Source organism: Motacilla alba, chromosome 3 (genome assembly GCF_015832195.1).
Source record: "Motacilla alba alba isolate MOTALB_02 chromosome 3, Motacilla_alba_V1.0_pri, whole genome shotgun sequence".
In the NCBI taxonomy this organism is placed as follows: domain Eukaryota; kingdom Metazoa; phylum Chordata; class Aves; order Passeriformes; family Motacillidae; genus Motacilla; species Motacilla alba.
In genome coordinates this window covers 70,320,045-70,342,117 of record NC_052018.1, presented here as the reverse complement: position 1 = coordinate 70,342,117, position 22,073 = coordinate 70,320,045, and the positions used below count along the sequence as shown (strand labels likewise).

At 41.0% G+C, this 22,073-nt stretch overlaps 1 protein-coding gene across 1 annotated transcript in view; it reads left to right on the top strand.

Annotated features, from left to right (window-relative positions):
• Positions 1 to 272: 272 nt before the first annotated feature.
• The window catches only part of KCNK1 (potassium two pore domain channel subfamily K member 1), a 31,374-nt gene continuing 9,573 nt past the window's right edge, over positions 273 to 22,073 (top strand). The window contains exon 1 of the mRNA XM_038132432.1: positions 273 to 1,022. Coding sequence (XP_037988360.1) covers positions 668 to 1,022 — 355 coding nt within the window. The 5' untranslated portion in view covers positions 273 to 667. The remainder of the gene's footprint in view (positions 1,023 to 22,073) is intronic.

Below are 22,073 nucleotides of genomic sequence, written 5' to 3'. Positions count from 1 at the left end.
CCCATTTTGAAGTTACAGACCTGAGGGGGGACTTCAACACCTGACATCTGGGTTTCTCCTTGAACTCATCACATCCTGCACTGAACGAAAGTCAGCCTCCCGCTTCACACTGCGTCACCTTACTCTGCGTGGAAACGTGAATGAATGAATAAATAAGTAAATAGGAACAACAATAAATAAACAGCGGAAGGAATTGCTGTTTTGGGGGTTTCTCACCGCAGGGGGCGGGGTGCAGCGGGGCAAGGAAATCTCCAGAGAATTTTGTGCGGAAAGGGGAATAAACGTCCGCCGCAGCGCGGGGCGGGGGGAGGCTCTCGGCTCGGTTTCTCTGAGCGCCAGCGGGGGATTCCCCGCGTTACTCGGAGACAAGGAACGGCAGCGAGAGAAAGCGCCGGCGTCCCAACACGAGGCGGCGGGAGTAGCATCGGCGGCAGCAGGAGGGGGGGAAGGCCCTTCCTCGCTGCGTCCCTCCCTCCGCCGCGGTACCTGCGCCGCGCGTCCACGTGAGCGCCACATCAGCGCCGCTCCGCGCCCTCAAAGTCAGCCGGCGGCCGCTCAGGGGGCAGCCGGCGGCCGCACTCCGCCTTCCCTATCCTGTTTCCCTCAGCTCCCGCTCCCCTCAGCGGCCGGGCCCGGCCCGGGGCTCAGGCGGCCCCGGCTCGGGAAGATGCTGCAGTCGCTGGCGGGCAGCTCCTGCGTGCGGCTGGTGGAGCAGCACCGCTCCGCCTGGTGCTTCGCGCTGCTGGTGCTGGGCTACCTGCTCTACCTGGTGTTCGGCGCCGTGGTCTTCTCCTCGGTGGAGCTGCCCTACGAAGACCTGCTGCGCCAGGAGCTGGGCAAGCTGAAGCAGCGCTTCCTGGAGGAGCACGCCTGCCTCTCGGAGCAGCAGCTGGAGCAGTTCCTGATGCGGGTGCTGGAGGCCAGCAACTACGGCGTCTCGGTGCTCAGCAACGCCTCGGGAAACTGGAACTGGGACTTCACCTCCTCCCTCTTCTTCGCCAGCACCGTCCTCTCCACCACGGGTAAGGCAAAGGCGGTTCGCCCGCTGCCGGAGGCCTTCCGGGGAGGCCCGGACCCCCGAGGGCCCCGCGGCGGCGGCGGGGCCGGTGTGGGGCAGCCGGGGCTGCGGGCCGGGGCCGCCGCACGCCGGGGCACGGAGCGACCGCCGGCCCCGCGGCCCTGGGCGTGAGGGGGCTCTGGAGAGAGCCTGCTTCCCAAACTCTCCCGTGCGACTGGCGTGTTTTGTTAGGATGCATCACCCATAATTGACCCCCTGTAAGTTCGGCGCCAAGAGCCAGGCTGCCAATTCCCCCACCTTGAAATCGTTGGCGGTTTCGAAAATCCGGCGAGATGCCCGGCTCTTTCTTTGAACTTTTAAATGCTTCTAGAGGTGACTCCTTTGCGTTCTTTTTCTGGCTGATTCTTTCCTCGGGGGGGGGGGGGGGGGGGGGGGTGGGGGGAAGATACACACACGCGGATGGACTGCTAACCCGTTTATAATGAAGTTAAATTTCATTTTCATGTTTTACTGTCAATTTCCATTTAATGTTCGCAAAAAAGTGACTGAAAGGTAATGCTTCCTTTCTTCCAGATAGCAGTTTGCATTGGTGTTTTAGAAAGCTCGAGGAAACGTTCCTCTGACCATAGTTTTTACAAGCATTTATTTTTACGGTAGTTACATTTCACATACCATCATAGTGGACAGCCTTCTAAAGGATCAGTGCAGGCATTTGTCCTGGGAAGCTGGGTTCTGGTGATCTGAATGCAGGTCACTGACACTGATAATAAGGGCTTGTCAAATAAGAAAAGCTTTAAAAAAATGACCCCAAAATTTGTCCAACCAGAGAGGGCTTTGTGTCTTGGCAGTACATTGATATTGCTATAAAAGATGCACTGTTTCTTTCTTTTTTTTTTCCTCCTTGCTCCCAAGTTAGCACTCCTTCTATTATGGGAAATTTAATCAGCTGATACTAATAATGACATTTAATAATTTGCTTACCTGTTCATATGTTAGTGCTTCCTGACTGATCTGAAACAGGCAGTGCTTGTCCTATAAATAGTTGTCATTGAGTATACAGATTAGAGTTATACGGAAGTTGTGTTTTTAAAAAGTAGAACAGGGTTATGGGTGTCCCCACAACACCTCCCCTTCCCACTTCTTAATTACTAGAGTTTGTAAGAAGAGAGAAAGTGACACACTTAAAGCAGTTAAATGCTTTCAGTGAATAAATTTCCAAGCATTAATCAACATACAGAATACTGCTGATGAAAAAAGCATAGAACTGTGATAGTACTTCAGCACCCAAAGGTTTTCTTTCTTGTCTCTTTTTCTTTCAGTAAAGCTATAAAGCACTAAAAACTTAAGGAGCTGAATTGACCTGCTTTTTTCATTTCTAATCAGTTATACTGTTAGGTACTATAAAATGCAAATTATTTTGTCCAAGAGCTATTTTTATATTCAGATTAGTTTTTCTGTAGTGTAGTAACTCACATTAAAATAGTAAAAAAGGTATTAAAAACGGTCTTTTTTTTTTTTTTATGACTCAGTCAAAAAATGTTCACAGTTGGGACAGTGGGGCTGGGTCTGAGTTGGTAACACCTTAACACTTCCTGCTGATGCACAGCTACAGGATTTTTGGCTTCAGTAGTACAGCTCAGGCAGGGATATCTCTTTCCCACTGCATGTCTGCTGAAGGGCAAGGCATACCTGGCCATGCATGTTTAGCTGGCTTGATCACAGAGGCCTTGCCAGGGAAGAAGACTCAAGGTACCATTGTCCAAATGGAAAACCTTTTAGAAAATGCCACTTACATGACATATGTGCAGAAAATCCAGAGGTCTGACATGTGTGAGGTGAGTTTTCATTATTTCTGTGAGCTTCATCAACTGAGTTCATCCAGTCATCACTGATGTAGTAGACCAGGCATCAAATGGTGGTACTTCCTTCTGTGTGTGATAGTCCTTTGACTTGGGCCTTTTTTTTACCAAATCCATCTATTTCTTGTTTTATGTCTTCAGCTGTACTTAATCCCTATTTAATATAAATTAGAGTTTGTGCAAGTAGACAAGTATAAATACAGACCAGTACAGTACCTCCAATGCTTGTTCAAATTCTCCCCAGAGCACAGGTATTTCTGGTGAGATGCATTTTTTCCCCTCAATTGACTCTGCACCTGTGCAAGAAATCTTTCAAGTCTCTTGAAATGGTCATTAAAAGGGACGACAAGCAGAAGAACCCGCCTGGCTACCTCAAACAGTTGTTCGGAAGTGTTTGAACATTCAAAATATGCTGTATTGTTATAGAAGTGTACACCTGAAACGCCCTCCCTTTGCCAAGTACAGTAAGGGCAAAAGCAGAAAAGAGAACCCTGCTACTGGTGGTGCCAGCTGAGGGTTGTTTCTGTGTGTAATTGAAATTACAGTGAGCACCTGGATGTTCCTTATGTTCAGCTGACTGAATTTATCTCTCATATGTAAATAAATGCACACCTACCCCTTGTACAAAGGACAAGGCTTCTTTCATAGCCTTTCAGTTTTCTATAAAAAGTATGTGGGGAAGTGTTTAAATTTGGCAACCCTGACTTTTCTTCTTGTTCCCTCCCGTCTTTATTATAGTCTTTGGCTTCTTACTCACTAGAGAAAATCCTTCAAGAAAATGATAAAGCCACTTACAAATTTATAAAAAAATTAAAGGAGATTGCAGAATAAGGCAAATTGCTGCTTGAAAGCAATTAATATTGCTGTGCACATGGGCTGTCACAGGACTGTCACAAGCTGCCTGAAGGACGGGCAAGCAAAGGGCAGTGAAATGGACTGGTGGTGAGGTTTCAGCAGATTGTAGCAGTGAGAGACAGCAGGTTTCTCTTCTGACTTTATTCCTCCCTGTGCAACTTAAGCAGTTGTGCAGAGTGCCATATGAGCAATGTGTAAGGTGAAGCACTTTGGTCATTAATAATTGACAACTTAAACACTAAGAATATACAGTTGTGTGCATTTAAGTAGCGACTGCCTTGGAAATTCCTTGTAATTAATACCTGACACACATCTATAGTCTGCTTGTCTCAGTGCTAGATCCCATCAAATCATTATGCTGAAGCAGTTCTTTCTGGTTGGCTTTGTTGTGGTACCATCTGTACTAAAGTCTTTTATTTCTAACAGTAAAAATGAAATCATTTTTTGCACTCACCCTTGCAGGTGGTGTTCTCACTCATCTTGGTCTGCTGTCAGTGTCTAACATCTTATTGTACCAATATGGGAATACTGCATTACACGAGTTGTAAGCAGAACCGAGCAACCAAAGAAATTGATACTGGCTGTGTTGACAGATATGAAAAGTACACTGGCTTCTGCTTGTTGAAGGAAAATAGGTAGGGAAGGAAAGGAGCTGCCAATTTAGGAACTTGGGACCTGTAGTTTTATGTTTGTTTCTGGAAAGAGTCTTCTCAGTGCAAGGATATTCCATGGCACTTTATACAAACAGGCTGTAAGACTTATTCTGACTGTCCAGCTTTGAGTATTTTTTGCCTTCATCTACAAGCCTTGCCACCTACAAGCATGGCAGGAGATTTCATATAACATTTAGACACCAGAGGGATGCTGAGGAAGAGCTGCTTTGTGTCCTTCTCTGCTGTGATAGGGTTGGCAGGATACCCATTAGAAGGAAGTGAGGATAGCCTTGCCCTGACTTAGGGATTTGCAGAGGAAAGGTGAGAAGTTGCCTCTTCTACGGTGGCAGTGCATGTTTTAATTTTTTTTTGAGGTCAGCTGGCCTCTTGTTTGAACCACAGGATTTAGGACAAGAAGAGAGGGGAGGATTGTCCATATTGGACCAGTTCTGAAGCCTGTGACACGGTTGTCTGCAAAGTGGTTTGTGAAAGTAGCATTGTCTCCAGAATTCAGCCTGTACCAATCTCATTGTTGGTGCTGTGGATGGGTGTATTGTGCTGCATTCAGAAAATGTCACCCAAGATCTACAATGGACTGAATTTGGGTTTCTGCTTGCTGTATTTTGAATGGAGGAGCAATAGTAATTCAGTAGTTGCAGATAAATGCTGACAGAGGCTGCTACTTTGAAAGTGCTTGGTTGAAGGACTAGTAAAGATACAATATGGCTTTCAGGAAAAGTTTTGCATTTTGGTTATTTAACTGCCAAGCTGTATGAGGAGTTAATTCATCTATAATTTGATTTATAAGGGTGTTCTCTGTTAGGTCTGACTCTGATAGCATTGCTACTGATGACTTGCAAGAGAAACAAAACTATGCCTTTATTTATGACAAGTAGCAGGCTGTGAGGTTGTGATGTACTGCAAAAGAAAGTGCATTCTGTATGAAGAGACCAGGAAAAGAGAAGCCTGGCAGTCTGCATCATTTTCTCCATGTTCTTCTCGCAAGTGCTTGATTTTCTTGCCTTTCTTCTCCCTCAGGGGAACAGGCCCCACATCCAGTGCATATTTAGTGTGCATTACAGATCTGAACAAATCCATAGAAGATGAGTGAGTGCCGTGGAAGCATCACAATGGAGCATTACAAAGGCAGCGTAAGATTTGTAGGCTCTTACAGTAGAGTCCTCAGGTGGAAGAAACTACTGGGATCTCTCAAACCTGTATAGAAAGATGTGAAAATAACTTAAGGTAATAAATAATAAATAAGAGGACAGTTTACAGAGGCTTTAGGGAAAACAAGCTTTTCTGTCCCATGCTTGAATTCAATGTAAAATGCATATGTTATTTTTGCTGCTGTCAGAGTATGTGGGCTGTGTCCCTGGTGGTGCCTGTATTATCTCATTAATACACACCAAATAAATGTGTTTCATAATTCACACCAAATGTCTGTCTAGAGACCTGACATAAGATTCTCTGTTGCCTCTTATCTGAAAATATACAAACTTGGTGATGGATTCAACTCAGATCTGTCTCACTGGTAGTCACCCCTGACTCCAGCAGAACACTGAAGCTTCATTGTGCTGTTGCTCTGACTGCAGCACTCATAGATTATTTAAATTGTTGTGATGAATTGCAGTTATTCACCAGGGTGAGGATGCCAAACTTTGGGAAGTTTGTTTTTCTTTTAAGAGTTGTTTGTTACTTGGAAGTAACATCTGCAGGAAAAGGTAATTTGCTGGGGATGATCTCGGAAGCAAAGGGAGGTTGTGCTGTGCTCTGCAACAGAGTGGTTTTTATACACTAGGCATTCTAAGAGCAAAGGAAACCATGAGGTAGGTTGAGAAAGATGCCAGAGAAAAATTATTACATTCAATAAGCTAACTGTTTGGATCTGAAGCCAAGTGGTTGAAGCCTACAGGGTTTTCTGGAACACGGTAATCACAGCTACTGGCCCCAAGGCTGTTGGCCTCCAGATCAATAGACTGTCCTGGAACCAGGCATCCTACCTCTTGCATTAAGTGGTATAAACACAAAGTCAAAGAGTCATTCTGTCTGCCTGTGTGTCTGCTTTCTTCTCAAAGGAAGTTCCTTCATTCTATACCCATGGAGCAGTTCCAGATTTGCTGCTGCCATATTTTTAGTCTAGCCCCAGGGTCAAGATGCTGTCTCTTGGGATGTGAGAGATTTCAATTGTGTTTGGCTTAAGGCTATTCTGAGTACAAGGATTTGAACTAGGGTTTTCTAGAACTCCTTAGGAAGAGGAGACAAAAAGTCCCCCATTTAGGGAAGCTGTGAAAGAAGTTGAATATGTATGGACTAATACTGAGAAACTAGCTTGGATGCTTCTGGTATCTCTGCTTTACAACATAAAATCATGAGAATGTTCAATGAAATAGTAGAAAAGAAAAACCACAAATACAACCAGAAAAGAAGGGACTTGACACATTAAAAAACCCAAGCAAACTGAAAAAAACCCTGACAACACGAAACCAAATAAACCTACCAAAATACACAAATCAAAAATGTGTGGTGTGAATATCTCCAAACCCCCTGTATTTTGTCAAAATCCATGTTAATAAATATTTTTGAGAAAGGTATTAGGTTCTGGACTTCAGGACAGAAGGTACTCAGTTACCAGAGATGAGTAACAGAGGTGAGTTACAGCCAGCAGATTGGTCACATTATCTTTTGTATGCCTAGGACAAAGGTCTTGTTTTCTTCTACTGCAGTAAGCAGTAGCAGAGAAGGAATTTGGGTCTCTCCCTGTCCCATGTTCCAGGCAGGGTGGTAGTTCCTGGTTTCTCATGGGACTACAGCAATCAGCTAAGCCAAAGATCCTGCTTGTGCCTGCTGAAACAAAGGGTGTCAATAGTCACTCTAAACTGATATTTGGCCTTCTTTACAGGTCAGTGAGTAGTTAAAACAATCTCCTGACAGAAACTGGGGAAGCCATGGATTACCAAGACTGTATTATTGTATCACCAGCACTGCTGGCTGCTGATGGATGTAATGTCTTTCTTACAATCTCTGTCCTCACTTCTGTATCCTCCACTTCCTCTTGCCTTGCTAAATTTCCAATGATGAGGAGCCACCCCAGCAGCTCTCAGCAGTTGAAGGACTGCAACTGCTGCCTATGTAGTCCTTCTCTGCTTGGCCTGGGGTCATTCCTCCTGTGCTGAAATGCAAACAGTTGAAAGTAAGAGAGTAATCTCCCACAAAACTGCCTGTCATTAAACATTTTCTATTTTTCAACCCTTTTGTAAAGCTGGAATTTGTATTATTATTTTACCGACATCTCCAAATCAACTCCTAAGTTAAAAGTCATGTATACTTTCAGAGCAAGATTTCTAAAACTTAACAACCAAATCATGCAGTTCCTGGCCATTACTTGGTAGGATTTTCACTTTTATCTGAACATAATTTTTAAAGGTTTTTTAAACCTTTTGTTTCTCCTATTTTCATTTATTTGTTGGTTGTTTTGGTTCTTTTCTTGCTTCATTTTGGCCCAGTGCATCATCATTTTAATAATCTGCAGGTTTTTTTTAAATAAAGTAGCATCATATCTATGGACTATTGTCTATTTTAGTCACTGCTCCAGGTTAATTATAAAGTAGGTTACAAGCCACTAAACCATATGAAGACCAGAATATTTCTTGGCCTGTGAAGATAATGAAGTTCAGCATTTTGAGGAAAAAATAGTATTTCTATGAGAGTTTTGATGACTTGAGGGTTAAAGAGCAGTAATAAAAAGTTTATTGGGAATTGGCTACCTAAATACCTACTGTCTCTCTGGCTCTGACCTTAGCTGCTTGAGAGTTAGGATATTTGTACAAAATTCAACTGATGACCTACAGTAGTTACTGATGGTGACCCAGAAGATCTAGGAGAAATGTATGAGTCGTCTTTTTCACGGAAGAACCCTGCCTAAACCTTAAACAGATTGTTTCTTATGAGGTCAAAACAGCAATGTGGTTCTGGTTAAGAGCAGGACTGAAAGGAATCCATTGAGCAAAGCTTTTCAAGTGGCTGTGCTTCACAAAAGTATCCAAGTGCCTCTTGGAAGAACATATGGATTTCCTTTCCCTTGGAAAGTAAAAGATACTCAGTCATCTCTGAAAACAGAATGTACCAGCGTCCTTGTAGGAAAAGCACATATGAATCCAAGCGGTACACCAGCTGTCACCAGACTCCAAACATTTACTAACTGATGCTTCCTAAGTATTACCATGGTCTGTACTCAAAACTGATTCTGTGCCAGTCACTCCAGCAGCTTTGAAAGTTATCACATCATCTTTGAGGAACCAGGGAAATGCCAGTTAGAGGTTGGGCTGGGAAACAGGTTTTGCCAGTGGAACAAGCTGGCCCAGTAGTCTTCCAAGTACCCTGTGCTTGTGTGTGAGAAATTGAGTCTGTGCCTTCTGACAAAGTTGCATACTATTTAGTGCTAAAAACTTTACAGCAGAATTCCATCTTTCTCCTGCAAATTCTGAGTCTAGACTGCTACAATAACAGCAAGTAGAGGCTTTCTGCCCTAACCACAATCTGAAAACTTCTGGCGTGACCAGAATAATCTCTGTATAAAATGTTTTCAAGCATAATTTAATATCATTGCAAATGCAGCTTTTGAGAGCATTGGTACTATGAGAATAGGGTTTTGTCATATATTTTGCTTCTTCTGCATTTCATGTCCGACACACTGAGTATTTTTTCTGAATGTGTTTAAAATAACTCAAAAGTAAATGAGAAGGTTAAAATGTACCTCTGAATTTCATTCTACTTGTAGTATGAGTACCTCTTTTTGTGTCTTTCAATGATTTAAACACTGTTTAAATTGACTCAGCTGAATAACCTTAAATTCTTTAACAGGAGCTTCTTCACAGAAGGTTTATAAGACAAGATATATAAGTCAGTGTAAGGTAAAAGAGAGACCAACCAGAATTAGATACTGCATTGATAAGGTTAAGACACATCATTGTTCACGGGGTTTTTTCCAATGTGCAGAATGAGAGATGAATCTAGTTATAGATGCCCCATCCCTGGAAATATTCAAGGCCAGGTTTGGATGGGGCCCTGAGCAAGCTGCTCTAGTGAAAGGTGTCCTGCCCATGGCAGGGGGGGTTGGAGCAAGATGATCTTTAAGGACCCTTCCAACCCAAACCATTCTATGATTCTACGAAATGCATACTAAAACTGTAATTATTTCCAAGTATGAGAAGATTTCTCAGCATTAAGGGGCAAAAGTAATTCTTCAGAAAATCTCAAATGATGCATGCTGACTGGAATGGGACTTAGGTGTGATTTTATTTTGAAGTCTGTATTGAATTTTCTCTTATGTAACACTTGGTCTTCTTTTGTTATTTTAAAACTATGTGGCACACTATGAACACCTATGCTCAGCTGAGCTTTTAAAATGTGATTGACAGCCTCAGACATTGCAACATGCAGTACTAGTGCCGAAGTCCAGAGGCAAGTTAGAGTAGGTATCTTCTTTTGTTTACAATATATTTTGAAATGGACATGTTACTTCAAAGTCATCAAGTGCAAACACAAGGCAAAAATCTGATTTCGCCTCTTCCCTGACAGGCTGAGACTCTACTGTATGTGGCTTTAAAGTGGAAAAAACCTCCTCATGTTCAGAAAGTAGCAACATATCCTGAGATCTGCTAAAACTTAAATAGTTTGGATGTGTAACTCTTAGGGACTTCATTATAGAAGTCCACACATCTCCCTCCACAAAAAGGGGAAAAGAGCCGTAAAAATTGATCATTGTATTTAAGATTGGAATATGGGAAGGCCTTGGAATCTCTGCTTTGTATGTTATTCAAAGTAGCTATTTTCCCAGCTGTATACTGTACAAGAGTGGCCTAGACCTTTTCCTTTGAAGCCTACAGCCTAAAGAAAATGAGAAAACTTTAAAGCAAACCAAAGAACTTCCATCTTATATAGAGTTTTGGAAGCTCTAGGCTGTATGATTTACTAATGGGCAATTAAATTTTAAACACTTCACAGCAGGTCTTGTTACTTATTTATATATGTTATATAGGTTGATGGTTGGACTTGGTGATCTTGGAAAGTTTCTCCGACTTTAACAGTTCTGTGATCAGTGATTTCCATGGCTCTGTTTTGGTTAGTGTTGGGATGCTGACTGAGCAGTATAGCAAAAATGGACAGAGCTTAAAGAGGTATCATTGTGTTACTATTTGAAAATGCCAGCTACTGTAAACTCTTAAGTGGTGCACAGAAATAAACGCAAAATGCTGTAAATAATTTGAGTGATTAGTACTTAGGAATTAATTTCTCTAATGTGAGGATTGTTTAATTTACCTCTGTGCAGTTACACATCTGTTGAGAAATCCAGGACTCCAACCTGGCTCCTGGTCCACTGCTTCAACTCTGGTTGGGTAACCAAGGAGCTGTGAACACTACAGGATGCAGCACTGTGTGAATCAACAATTCATGTTGATAAGGAAAAAACTAAATCCAAGACTAATCTCAGGCCTTAGATTTAGGCCTCAGTTTATTATTATAGTTGTTACGTATTTATATTCTGCCTACCTAGAGTGGAAAGATACATCTTTTAATTTTCAGTTGTATCTTTTAGTGTAGCTCTATGTAGTCAGTGAAGCCACCTGAATGTTCAGATCAGGTTTTCTGGCTGCCACCTGAGAGTATTTTTTATGCTGCTTTGAGGAAAATGTCATCTATCCTAGGAGTTATTGTTAGCCATGAATCTCAGTCAAAGCAGAAGATGGACGCTCTCTCAACATCTGAAACTGAAGTTTGAGCTCCTGGTTTTAGCCTTGCATTACACCATGTCCTTAGATGTCACGAGCAAGATGGCGATAATCTTTACATTTCTGCATAATGTTGTATCAGTGGATCTTGAAGCATGTGCGTACCAGAAGCTGCTTTGCTGATTAGTGCACCACTACTGTTATGTTCTGCATCTTGAGAGATCACAGTGACATTTCTGTAAGTATTTTGCTAAAGGATAAGCTAAGACAAAGGAAAAACAATTGTGAAAGACCATGTATGAGCCATTAGTATGGTTGAGAGTAGGAACCTGTGGTTTTTTGTCTTGCAGTTCTTCGTTTCTCCTGCTAGGCTGTGTTCCCATACAGTAAGGTAATTTCCCATCCTGTGGATGCCCTTCAGCAGACTTCTGTTTTCTTGCATTTCATGTTCTTTTTTCTTTTCCTTTAGTAATAGTTTTTCTGCTCAGTAATATTAGAGGAAATCACAGCTACTTGAATAGAGTTTTACAGAAGCCACATCAAAGTGTGCAGTACACATTTCTGTATATTTACTTCAGTGGAGAATCTGGAAATGTTGCCTCTCCCTTCTAGGGAATCATTCAGTTGTGTACTGTGTATAGAAAACACACTACATGCCAGATAATGCTGCCCAATGACTGATCAAATGTCTGAGTAGCCTTTGTGAGAAGGTGGCAGCATTTTCTCTGCTTTAGCATGCTGGATGCTTCTCTTTACCTAGCAAAGGGTTTGCTCAGGGTGTTGTAAAATGAAAAGGGCTGAGCCTGCCTAACAGCTTTGCCAGCGGTAGGAAGATGTCTTGGATCCCTGATTCTCATCCTAGGGTCCAGCCCTGTGCTAGGTTTGTTGCCAACAGGACCACAACAGTAGGCCAAGTCAGTTTATCAGACTGGAAGAAACATATTCCCTTCCTGCTGGATTAGTTTGCTCTGAATTACTATGTTTGAGCAAACTGCAACCAATACAAGAGAGGGCAGAACCAACAGCAACCTTTTTCCTAGCAGTTACTCTGGATTAGTTAGGCATTTCATGTAGCTACATGGTAGAAGCACAGAAAGAATAAAAGAAGCACATCCAAATCAACAACAGGTATAAGAAGGGAGCTGGTAACCTAAGGAAGTGTTTCCTGTACTGATAATGTATCTGACAATTGCTGGCTGTAAAGGAGTATTATTTCACACAAGATTAAAATATGAAAGAATTTTAACTGGGCTCCTTTTTGTTAATTCAGATGCCATCATAAAAATATTTCTCTCTGGTGTATTTCTGATATGTGTGCTACTATACTGGAAAAGGATTTAAGGAAAAGAGTCTCAAAATCTTTGGTCAGTGTTGATGGTCTTTGACTGACTTGGTGAGTCCAGAGTTGTGACTGGGCAACTGGAGTATTTTTTGATGAATTGTCATACTGATTTAATGTTGTCTGCTTTCATTGTATGCACTGCTATCTTAATCTGGCCCTGAGAGTTATGTAGAATTATGTATTTCCACTAGGAAAATCATCCTATAGCTGTAAGAATTTTTGGAATCATCAACTATCCCACCAAGAGAAATTTTTGTAGCAAAGTGAAGTGCATTGTTTTAAAACAAATTGCCATTTGTCTAAACAGACAATACAGGTTTTGAAAACAACAGGGTGCTTAAGTTGCTCTGTCTGTATCTTTATATTGATGGCTAAATGTCTAGTGTATGTAGTTTACCTTTCTAAATGCTACATTCCTGTTTATTTCTAAATAACTTCTTCTAAATAAGAAAAACCCTCTATATTTCATCTGCTTGTGAACATAAATAGTATGTGCAGTCACAGTTCTTTTCCTTTCCCTTTATTTAGTGATAGGACGTACAGCTGTGATTATCCTGTTTGTCCTTATTCCAGTGTAACTAATCAAATTTGTGTTTCCCATGATTATTGTTTTCTATGTGGGATGTCTTAAACATGTGAGTAATTAAATAGGACTAGTGTATCTGTAAAATCTGTTTATGGTTCAGTAAACTAGTTCTCACAACAGTTGAAGTATTTCCCCATTGAGTTTTGCAAATTTGTGTTCTATTTTGAGCTTGAAATGGTGAACATATTCAGCTAGACTGTATTCAGATGTGAGAGTGTCATCAAGCATCATATTTAGGACTGTGATTTAGAGTTTTAAATAAGCCATCTCATCTGTAAAAGTATCTCGCTTTGGTCCTTATGTAAGTATTGTCTCATAATTTATCTTTATTATTCCAGATGGAACTTGCTTGCATGAAAGTGGAGCGTGATGCACTTCAGTTCTGTGTGGTTTTGTTAGTTGCTTTAGTGATTTTCTCCTATTTGTGTTAAATTGTTTTGCTCCTGTTTGGCTTTGTGTGTTGTTAAAATCTTCATGTTTCTGAGAAATAGCTATTGAAACAGAAGACAGTAATAGGATTTATCCACATTCAAATATATTATGGTGACTGACTGACTTATACATAAAATACTGAAATATCTTACAAAAATAGGCAAAGACTATGTGTCTTTCTCTGCCAAACAAGGGAGTTGATGCTTGTAATTTCCCTGAGTTCCAGATGTCAAATCAATAACAAGATTAGAAGTAAATATTCCTATTCCCCTGCTGCATCTAGTAGATAACGCTTTCTTCTACGTGAGTTTGCATTTTAATGCAAAGATGCTGCTTACATATTTGATTTTAACTCCACAGCATGAAATGGCCTAATTTTTAATGTTGTGTGATAATTTCTTACTGCCCACAATACGAGTTTCCTTCACTGTTTTCATGCTCTGTAATTTCTGATGGTGCAATAAAGCAATCTTTGTTTCAAAGTGGAGGTGGAAAGCCTACTAATTTGCAGCTGGTAATTTCTTTTTATTTTCAGATGGTAGGAAGAAAAACTGTGGCTCATTTCAGTGCGAGAAATTAAGTTTGCAAGACTAGCTAGGTATTCTTCAGTAACTGAATATGTGATTAAAACACTGCAGTAAGTGCCACTGCAACACATTCAAAGCTTTTGACACATCCCAGGGTGCATTTGGGATGGTAACAGGTGTGAATTATAAATTTTTAGAAATCTCTTTTCTAGTGAACTGTACCAGGCTTCAAGCAGAGCACTACAGTGCACAGGTGCCGGGTTCAGCTGCAGCACCTGGCACATCCCTGTGGTATACCATGTGTACGCAAGGTCTTTCAAGTGGTAGAAAGCTTGGGTAATTGACAGAACTTGAAAACCTGTTACATTAAAATTAGAGGGGCTGTGGAAAGACAAAGTTGCAGCATGGAATGAATCCATGGTTCCAGACTTTTCTGTAAAAAGAAAGATCCATCTTCTATCAGTCTGTTCAGAAAGTGTGTGTCCTCTGAGCTTCACTGCCAGTTAGATGCTAAATGTGTCTTAGCTGCTAAAAGGAATTTTTCCATAAATGCAGACTTCTAGAATTACAGACAAAATCTGGATGTGTAAAATCTGTTGTGTGAGATATACCACTTCTGTGCTGCAGTCAAGGTGAAGTCCTCACCATATTTTTTTTACTGAATCAACATGGGAAATGAGAAGATCAATATTGTGGACAAGCTACTGGCTAAGACTAATCATTAATGGCATTTTCTCACTGCCAAAACATTGTCCATGTTAAGTTTTTTTTTGTCCTACTTTGACTATTTCAGGATGTGAACCTCTGGAAGAACTGTAAAAAGGCTTGTACCCTGCCCTGGTTTCAGCTCGGATAGAATTCATTTTCTTCCTAGTAGCTGGTACAGTGCTCTGTTCAGTATTGACTATGAGAATATGTTTGAAAACACACTGAAATTTTAGTTGTTGCTCAGTAGTGCTTACCCCAAGTCAAGGACTTTTCAGTTTCCCATGATCTACCAGAGTGTGGGTGCACAAGAAGCTGTGAGGGCTCATGGCCAGGGCACCTGACCTAAATTGTCTAAAGAGATATTCCATACCATAGAACATCATGCCCAGTGTATGAACTGGGGGAAGTTGGCTGGTAGAGGCCATTTGCTGCATGGGGATGGCATGGACATCAGCCAGCAGGTGATGAGCAATTGCGCGTGCTTCTTTTGTCTGTCTTGGCTTTTATTCCTTTCATTCTCCTTTTCATTATAATTATTGTCAATATTATAGTTATTATTGCATTTTACTTTGTTTCAATTGCTAAAATTTATTATCTTAACCCATAAGTTTTACTTTCCATTCCTAATTCTCCTCCCCACCATGAGGGAGGAGTGAGCAAACAGCTGTATGATATTTAGTTGCCATCTGGGCTTAAACCACAACAACCCCTTTCAATACCTTGAAGTTGGTATTGAAGTTCTTAGGAAGGTTTTTAAAGAACTTGTTTCTTTGATTGCTTGTTAATCTTGATGATCAGTGGCTTTAAAAATCCATTATTATGGGGATGCTGCTGCACACATATTGCTGAACATTCCAGTGCAAAAAAAACTCATCTTGTTTTCTAATGTTTCAGAGGACTACAAGTTAAACTTTCCTAATAAAACTCACTCACATTTCTCTTTTAGCAGATTTAAGTTTCTGAGCCTTAGGTAGTTTGTTCTATTAGGAAACCTTAATAATAAAGTAGTCTGTTGGAGCCCCTATTTTGATACAGATTTTTGACCATCTGTTGCCTAGCAGGCCAGTAAACCAATAAAAGAATAATTGGAATTTTTCTGGCTGAGTTCTCAGAGGAGCCCTCAGGAAGTCTCACCTTGCTTTTGACCTGTTGGTTGAATTTTATTCAACAGACTTTTGTAATTTTTACTTCTTTCTCCATTGGAAAATGAATGTGAGATAACAGAAAAGAATTGTTGAAACAAGATAAGAGTTTGTTTATTTATGCTAAATCTTTGCTAGAGGCAGATCTAAAGATGTGATGTTTGTGTTTTGGATAGGTTTCTAGAAATGTGCCGTTATTAAGAGTTCTGTGGGGGAAAAATAGTCCAACACCAGATGGGTTCTGGTTGGATTGCAGCTAAACCCTTACAGGATCTTAAATACAGGATGACACTAAGAGGAACCAATTTCCAGTATAAAGACTTCAAGCTTAAATAAAAAAATAAATAAATTAAAAAAAAAAAAAAGAAAGAAAAAAGAAAAAGAAACACAAACCCAAATGGCAAAATGCATGAAATTCATGCATACTCTTGACTATCATCTGTGATAGAAGTAAGGCCTGAATACTTTGGCACAGAGGTTTAGCAGACCTCTGCCTGCCGAAGCCACTTGCATTTAGTCTTTGCTCCTGCCCTGGAGCCCTGTGAAGCACATAATGACACATCCAAAAAACATTACTGAAGTTGTCAGGGCTCTGTGGGATTATGGGTCCAGCCCCACAGACTGCATGACAGGCTGGAAGTTTAGCATGTCCCAACAAAAAGGGTTTTCTCTACAGGCAGTCTGATGGGAGCCATGTAGCTGACAGGCAGGGTTTGAAAAAATCTTCTCTTGCAGGGAAAGTGGGAAAGCTTTGCCTCCTGAGTGCCTGGAGAGCATAATCTCTTCCTGCAGGGAACATGTTTTTTATACAGGCATATTTACTAGCCCCAGAATGGTGAATGTGCCTCACCTGGAGCCCTGTCTCACACACAGTAGGCATCTTTCTGGTGGCAAGGAATGTGCGTTTTCATGTAGACTCTACTGGAAGGGTGTAACAGTTCCCTTGGGTTAATAATACCCATTTGGGTCATACATCATCTGTACAGGCAGGATGAGCAAGACCCGGTGTTGGGTGGTGGCAGGAAAGAGTGCTATCATTTTCCAGTTAAAGTTACTGTCTTTTGAGTTGTGTTTCCCCCTGATACTTTTGTTGAGAAGAGATAATACTGCACCAAACACTCATAATAATCATCTCAGATATGGGGGGAGATACTGATTTCTGTACTTACGTCTCGCAGTGGATTCCATCTGCTGTTGTGCTGCTGTAGTAACAAGTCCTTCCTTGTACACACCCCCCACACACAACTGTTGATATGGGAATCACTTCATCATTAGCATCACTGCTGTAGGGTTGTGATGTTTTTCACTTACTTGCTATGGGCAAATACTGTCTAAAACAGCAGTGAGTGTAAATGGGCAAAATGGTACAGCTTGCTGCCATTTGCAATTCCCATCAGACTGTAGGTGTGCCTTGCCTTGCGTGGTGGTGTGAGAGAGACATGGATAATCTTTCTGATGACAGAAAATGAGAGTTAGGAGATACTATCATTTGTTTGGTTTGGCTCAGAGTTGTATTCAGTTTCCCTTTAATTAATAGAGCGTCCTTGTGCGTTATCAAGTGACCTGGGGTTCAGATAGCCTCACAGACCTTTAGTACTGTTGTTGTTCATCTTATTTAGCTATGATGGAAATTCAGAAACGATAACTGAAAGTCTTTCCTCCAAAAATCTGGAGCCCATCAGGGAAGCATGGGGAGCTGTGAAATTCAGCCAGTCCGGCATAGCTCTGCTGTGGAATACCATTGGAGGAGCTGATGCTAGGGAAGCACTGAATTCAGCTTCAAATTCTGAAGGCATCTGAAAGTCTGCCTATTTCTTGGCCCTGTGCTGGGGTTCAGATCAAGAGTGCACTACAGATCATTTTGACTTCCTGCTTTGGTTCATGCTTGTAGAACAGTTTTGGAGCATGTAGAGTGGACTTCTTTTTAATTAAACAACCTGAAGCAGAAAAGAGTACCTCAGCTATTATTGGGCTTACAGTCTTTGTGAACAGAGTAGAGCAAATCTGAAGTAAACCCTGGCTTCCCTAAATATAATCTTGAATTTAGGAATGTGCTACCAAGTATTCTACACTATGGATCAGCACTTATTGTGCTATAATACTAATGTTAACAAGGTGACCATGCAATTTTTTTTGTGCCTTTTTTTTTCCTATGCCTGTACTTTGTATTCCAGTGGTCAGAATAATTGATTTTGGGCAGGAATTGGCAGATATCTGATCTCTTAAGTAATATGATCAAATACTACTTTTTTCTTGACATTCAGGTATAAGAGCTAAGCTCCTGTTGCAACCAAACTATTTTAATGTTTTAAAGTTTTGCTCACAAGCCCAACACAAAAACATTTGCTTTATCATAGCATCTTACAATTTCTCCTGCTGCCTTGCTGGTTTGTGAAGAGTATCAAAAATTATCATGTTTTGAATAGTAAATTACCATCTATAAATATGCAGTGCCCAGGAATCCTCCTGCACTGACTGCAGATTTTCTCTTGCTGATTGAATGACAGCATGTGTCTCTCTAGAAAAATGTAAATGATCTTACAATAGCAAAAAAGATACAGGACTTCTTGTTGTAAATAAATGGTTCAGTAATTTTTCTCTAGTTAAGAAAATTAACAGATGCATAATGTATGGCCTTATTCTGATCCTACTTGTTTCACTCATTTGAAGAGACTTAAAGCACTTTCAGTTTTCATTGCACAATTACAGGGGGCAGGTGAGCCAGCAGCATGCCCAGATGGCAGAGAGAGCTGATATTGTCCTGGGCTGCCCCAGGAGTGCTGCCAGCAGGCTGAGGGAGATGTCCTTCCCCTCTACTCAGCACTGGAGAGGCCACTCCTGAAGGGCTGGCTCCAGTTCTGCACCCCTCAGTGCAAAAAAAACGGGGAGCTACTGGAGAGTCCATCCAAGAGCTACTAAGGGATGAAGGGACTGGAACATCTCTGCTGTGATGGTTGGGAGAGACTGGGACTGCTGAGCCTGGAGAAGAAAGGTTTGGTGGGGAGCTCACCAGTGCATATGAATACCTGAAAGAGTAGGTTAGGGAGTCATATTGCAGGTGGCCTATGGATGCTGCTGTGTTGCACACTGTCAGATCATTCTTTTCCACCTTCCCATTCATGTTCACTGGCTGGCTAGTATTTTTTTACTTAAGCTGAAAATTTTGAGGACAAGAAAATATTTTCATTCTGCTTTGGTAGCGCAATAAGTATTAAATAACTGAATTATTACAGGATACCTAAAATACTTTCACATTAGTTTTAATTTAGTTTTAAATATTTATATGTTAAATTCTGTGGGCTTACTACATTTATCTAAAAATCTTATATACTCAAATTATTCGATAAATTTTTAATGTATTTTTATGTGGGTAATTATTTTCCACCAGAAGTGCCACTCTGTTCAAAGGTCCCAGTCAATGAGAGCCTTTGTTGTCTCTTCACGTAGTGCTCCCCGGGAAGTCAGAGGTGGGATGGGCTTATTGCAGGAAGGCTTTTCAGTCAACTAAGAACACACTCAGTAGGAAATTGGAAGTATTACTACTCTTGCTTCCAGCATATTTTGGATTTTTTTATTATTATTACTGATCACCATGATTTCTGAATGAGGATATGTTGCATGTCCATAAACAGTAAACCCGTTTTCACACCAGTTATTTAAGCTCACGCAGTATGTATAAGAACAGGAAGTGAACATCAGTGGTTTGCTACTGGTACAAATCCACAGGCAGTTTAAACAATACCAAACATAAGACTGTAGATCGACCTGTTCTTCGTCATATTAATATGAATAAAGTGTGAAAGTATCCCTTGTCCTCATACAGACGTTCTTCCCAGCTTGTTTCATTAGCGTCCCCCTTTCCCAGCATCTGTGGATGCAGTTTCTTTGGGCAGGTGAAATATTGCTTCTTGAGCAGGAACAGACAAGGCAGATTTTGAATGCTTTGCAAGAAAAATGTTCTGACATACAGCTGTTCTGGTAGACACTGGTTTTGAAACTGGCTTTGACCACAGAAGCAAATATATCCATGCCTTTTTTCTTTGGTTCGGATATTTCTGACAGCCAAATTGCTCATATGAGTATTCATTTAGTATTTAGTATTTATTACTAAACTGACTGTGTTAAAAGCCATTTCATCTTTTCTTGGTGCAGCAGGTGACATTTGTGAGTTGATTATGTGAACACAGTCCTTTCCATGGCCCAAACATAGCTGCAGGACATTGAGGAATTAGCAGTTTTTGGCTTTGATAACTAGTGGCAGCAGAGAACAGCCTCAGAAGGAATCAACACCACATAGGAGATGCATGTGAATCAGTGTGTTGGAACCTCTTTGGAGTTTTGGTTGTTTGGTTTGTACTTTTGGAAGAAGCCTCTTGACTCTAGAAATCGGCAAAACAAAACAATTCTATTCTGAGAAGTGATTAGGTGAGATATTGCTGTGAAGAAGATGCAATCTTCATGATTACATTAATTTCAATATTGGTTTACTACTTTTATTCTAGTGAGGTTTGAGGGGTGTATTATTATTGAAGAGAGTGGGATCAGCACCATACTAAATCACCTCAGCTTGAAGTCTAAATCACTTTTAAATCACGTTTGCTGGTGCGTTGTGAGAATGAACCTAATGACTGTTTTCTTTAGTGGCAAAACTGGTTTAAGAGGTTTCCACCACACCCTTCGTCGCGTCTCTAATTGTGCCAGTGCAAGTCTTTGAGAGCTGCATAGTAAGCTTTTGTTAGTGAAATGGACTAGCTTTAAAACAAATAGTTTTTCTTCTCTTTTCTTCTCTTTTCTTCTCTTTTCTTCTCTTTTCTTCTCTTTTCTTCTCTTTTCTTCTCTTTTCTTCTCTTTTCTTCTCTTTTCTTCTCTTTTCTTCTCTTTTCTTCTCTTTTCTTCTCTTTTCTTCTCTTTTCTTCTCTTTTCTTCTCTTTTCTTCTCTCTTTTTCCTCTCCTCTCCGAGATTATTTCATAAATTTTGGTTTACATCACTTCTTCCTCTTCCCTCTTCTAATACACACAAAATCAGTTTCATTAACTCAACTGAGGAGATAGCAAAATGTAATTTCCAAATGGATTTCCTCTGCTTAAAAATACTTGTCACAGTGGAATTTTTCCTCCTCATTTCCGCAGTGTACAGTGCCGTATTCCAGCCTGGCTAGAAATCCAAGTTCTCTGATTTGTTTAGCAAAACAGTGTTAGGGTACTTTTCCAAAGTGTTTCCAGTTTGGTAGCACAATAAGTTTAACAATGAGATACATCTTTCTTAATAAAACTAGGTCTTAAACTATTCTTTTCTATTGCAAGGTAGAGCATAGCAGCAACCAAGGTGCTTTCTCTTACCGCAGAGATCTACCATCACCGGACATTTCCTTTTCATCTTGGAAGATAATAGACCAGCTGTGAAGAAGGATGTATTTTACTGTTAAACACAGTGGAAAACGTCAAAGGCTTTTAAAATGAAAGTCTAGAAATTATGTAAATATTATCATTGACCATCTTCATCATACTCCAGTGAATCATGTTCTGCTTGGGATGAATTAAAGATTTTTGCATAACTTAAAAATACATAGTACATGATGCACTTAATTTATTGGGGCATTTTGAGATTATGAGCTGGCTTAAAGGTCTGACTTCTCTTCAAGGACACTGACTCAGACCAGCAAAGGGATGAGCGCACTTGCTGTGTTATGCTGTGTGCTGTGATTCTGCCATCTGAATGGGTGTGTTGGGGAGGACACTGGATGTGCTTAACATAACCCTCTCCATGCCCTGACAATCTCAGGGTGCTGCACAGGGCTGGTGGCATTGCAGCAGGTCACCTGGGGCCACAGGGAGCAAAACTTTTGACAAAAACTGTTGTAGAAGGAGTAATACCTCTAAACTATGAATAGGCAGTGGAAGAGAGAGGCAGTGCTGCAGCCTGGCACATCTGCCAGGCTTCATCCCCATAGCCTGGGAGAGGCTGGCTGGGGGAAGCTTTCTGAGGGCTGTAGCAGTTCTGTTTGCCTGTTACTTGCCTCACTTGATGTCAGATCCATCTCCACCATTCAAACATCCACCCTTTGGGGCATCATCTGGGGATTTGTGTGGAAGTCTAGGCTGGGTTATTACAACACAGAACCATGGCGCCTCTGCACTCTGGCACTAAATGCTCAATTCGGGGTCCTGAAAGACCTGTAAGGCAGCCACTGCCTCTTAACACAAAGAGCTCCTTAATGAG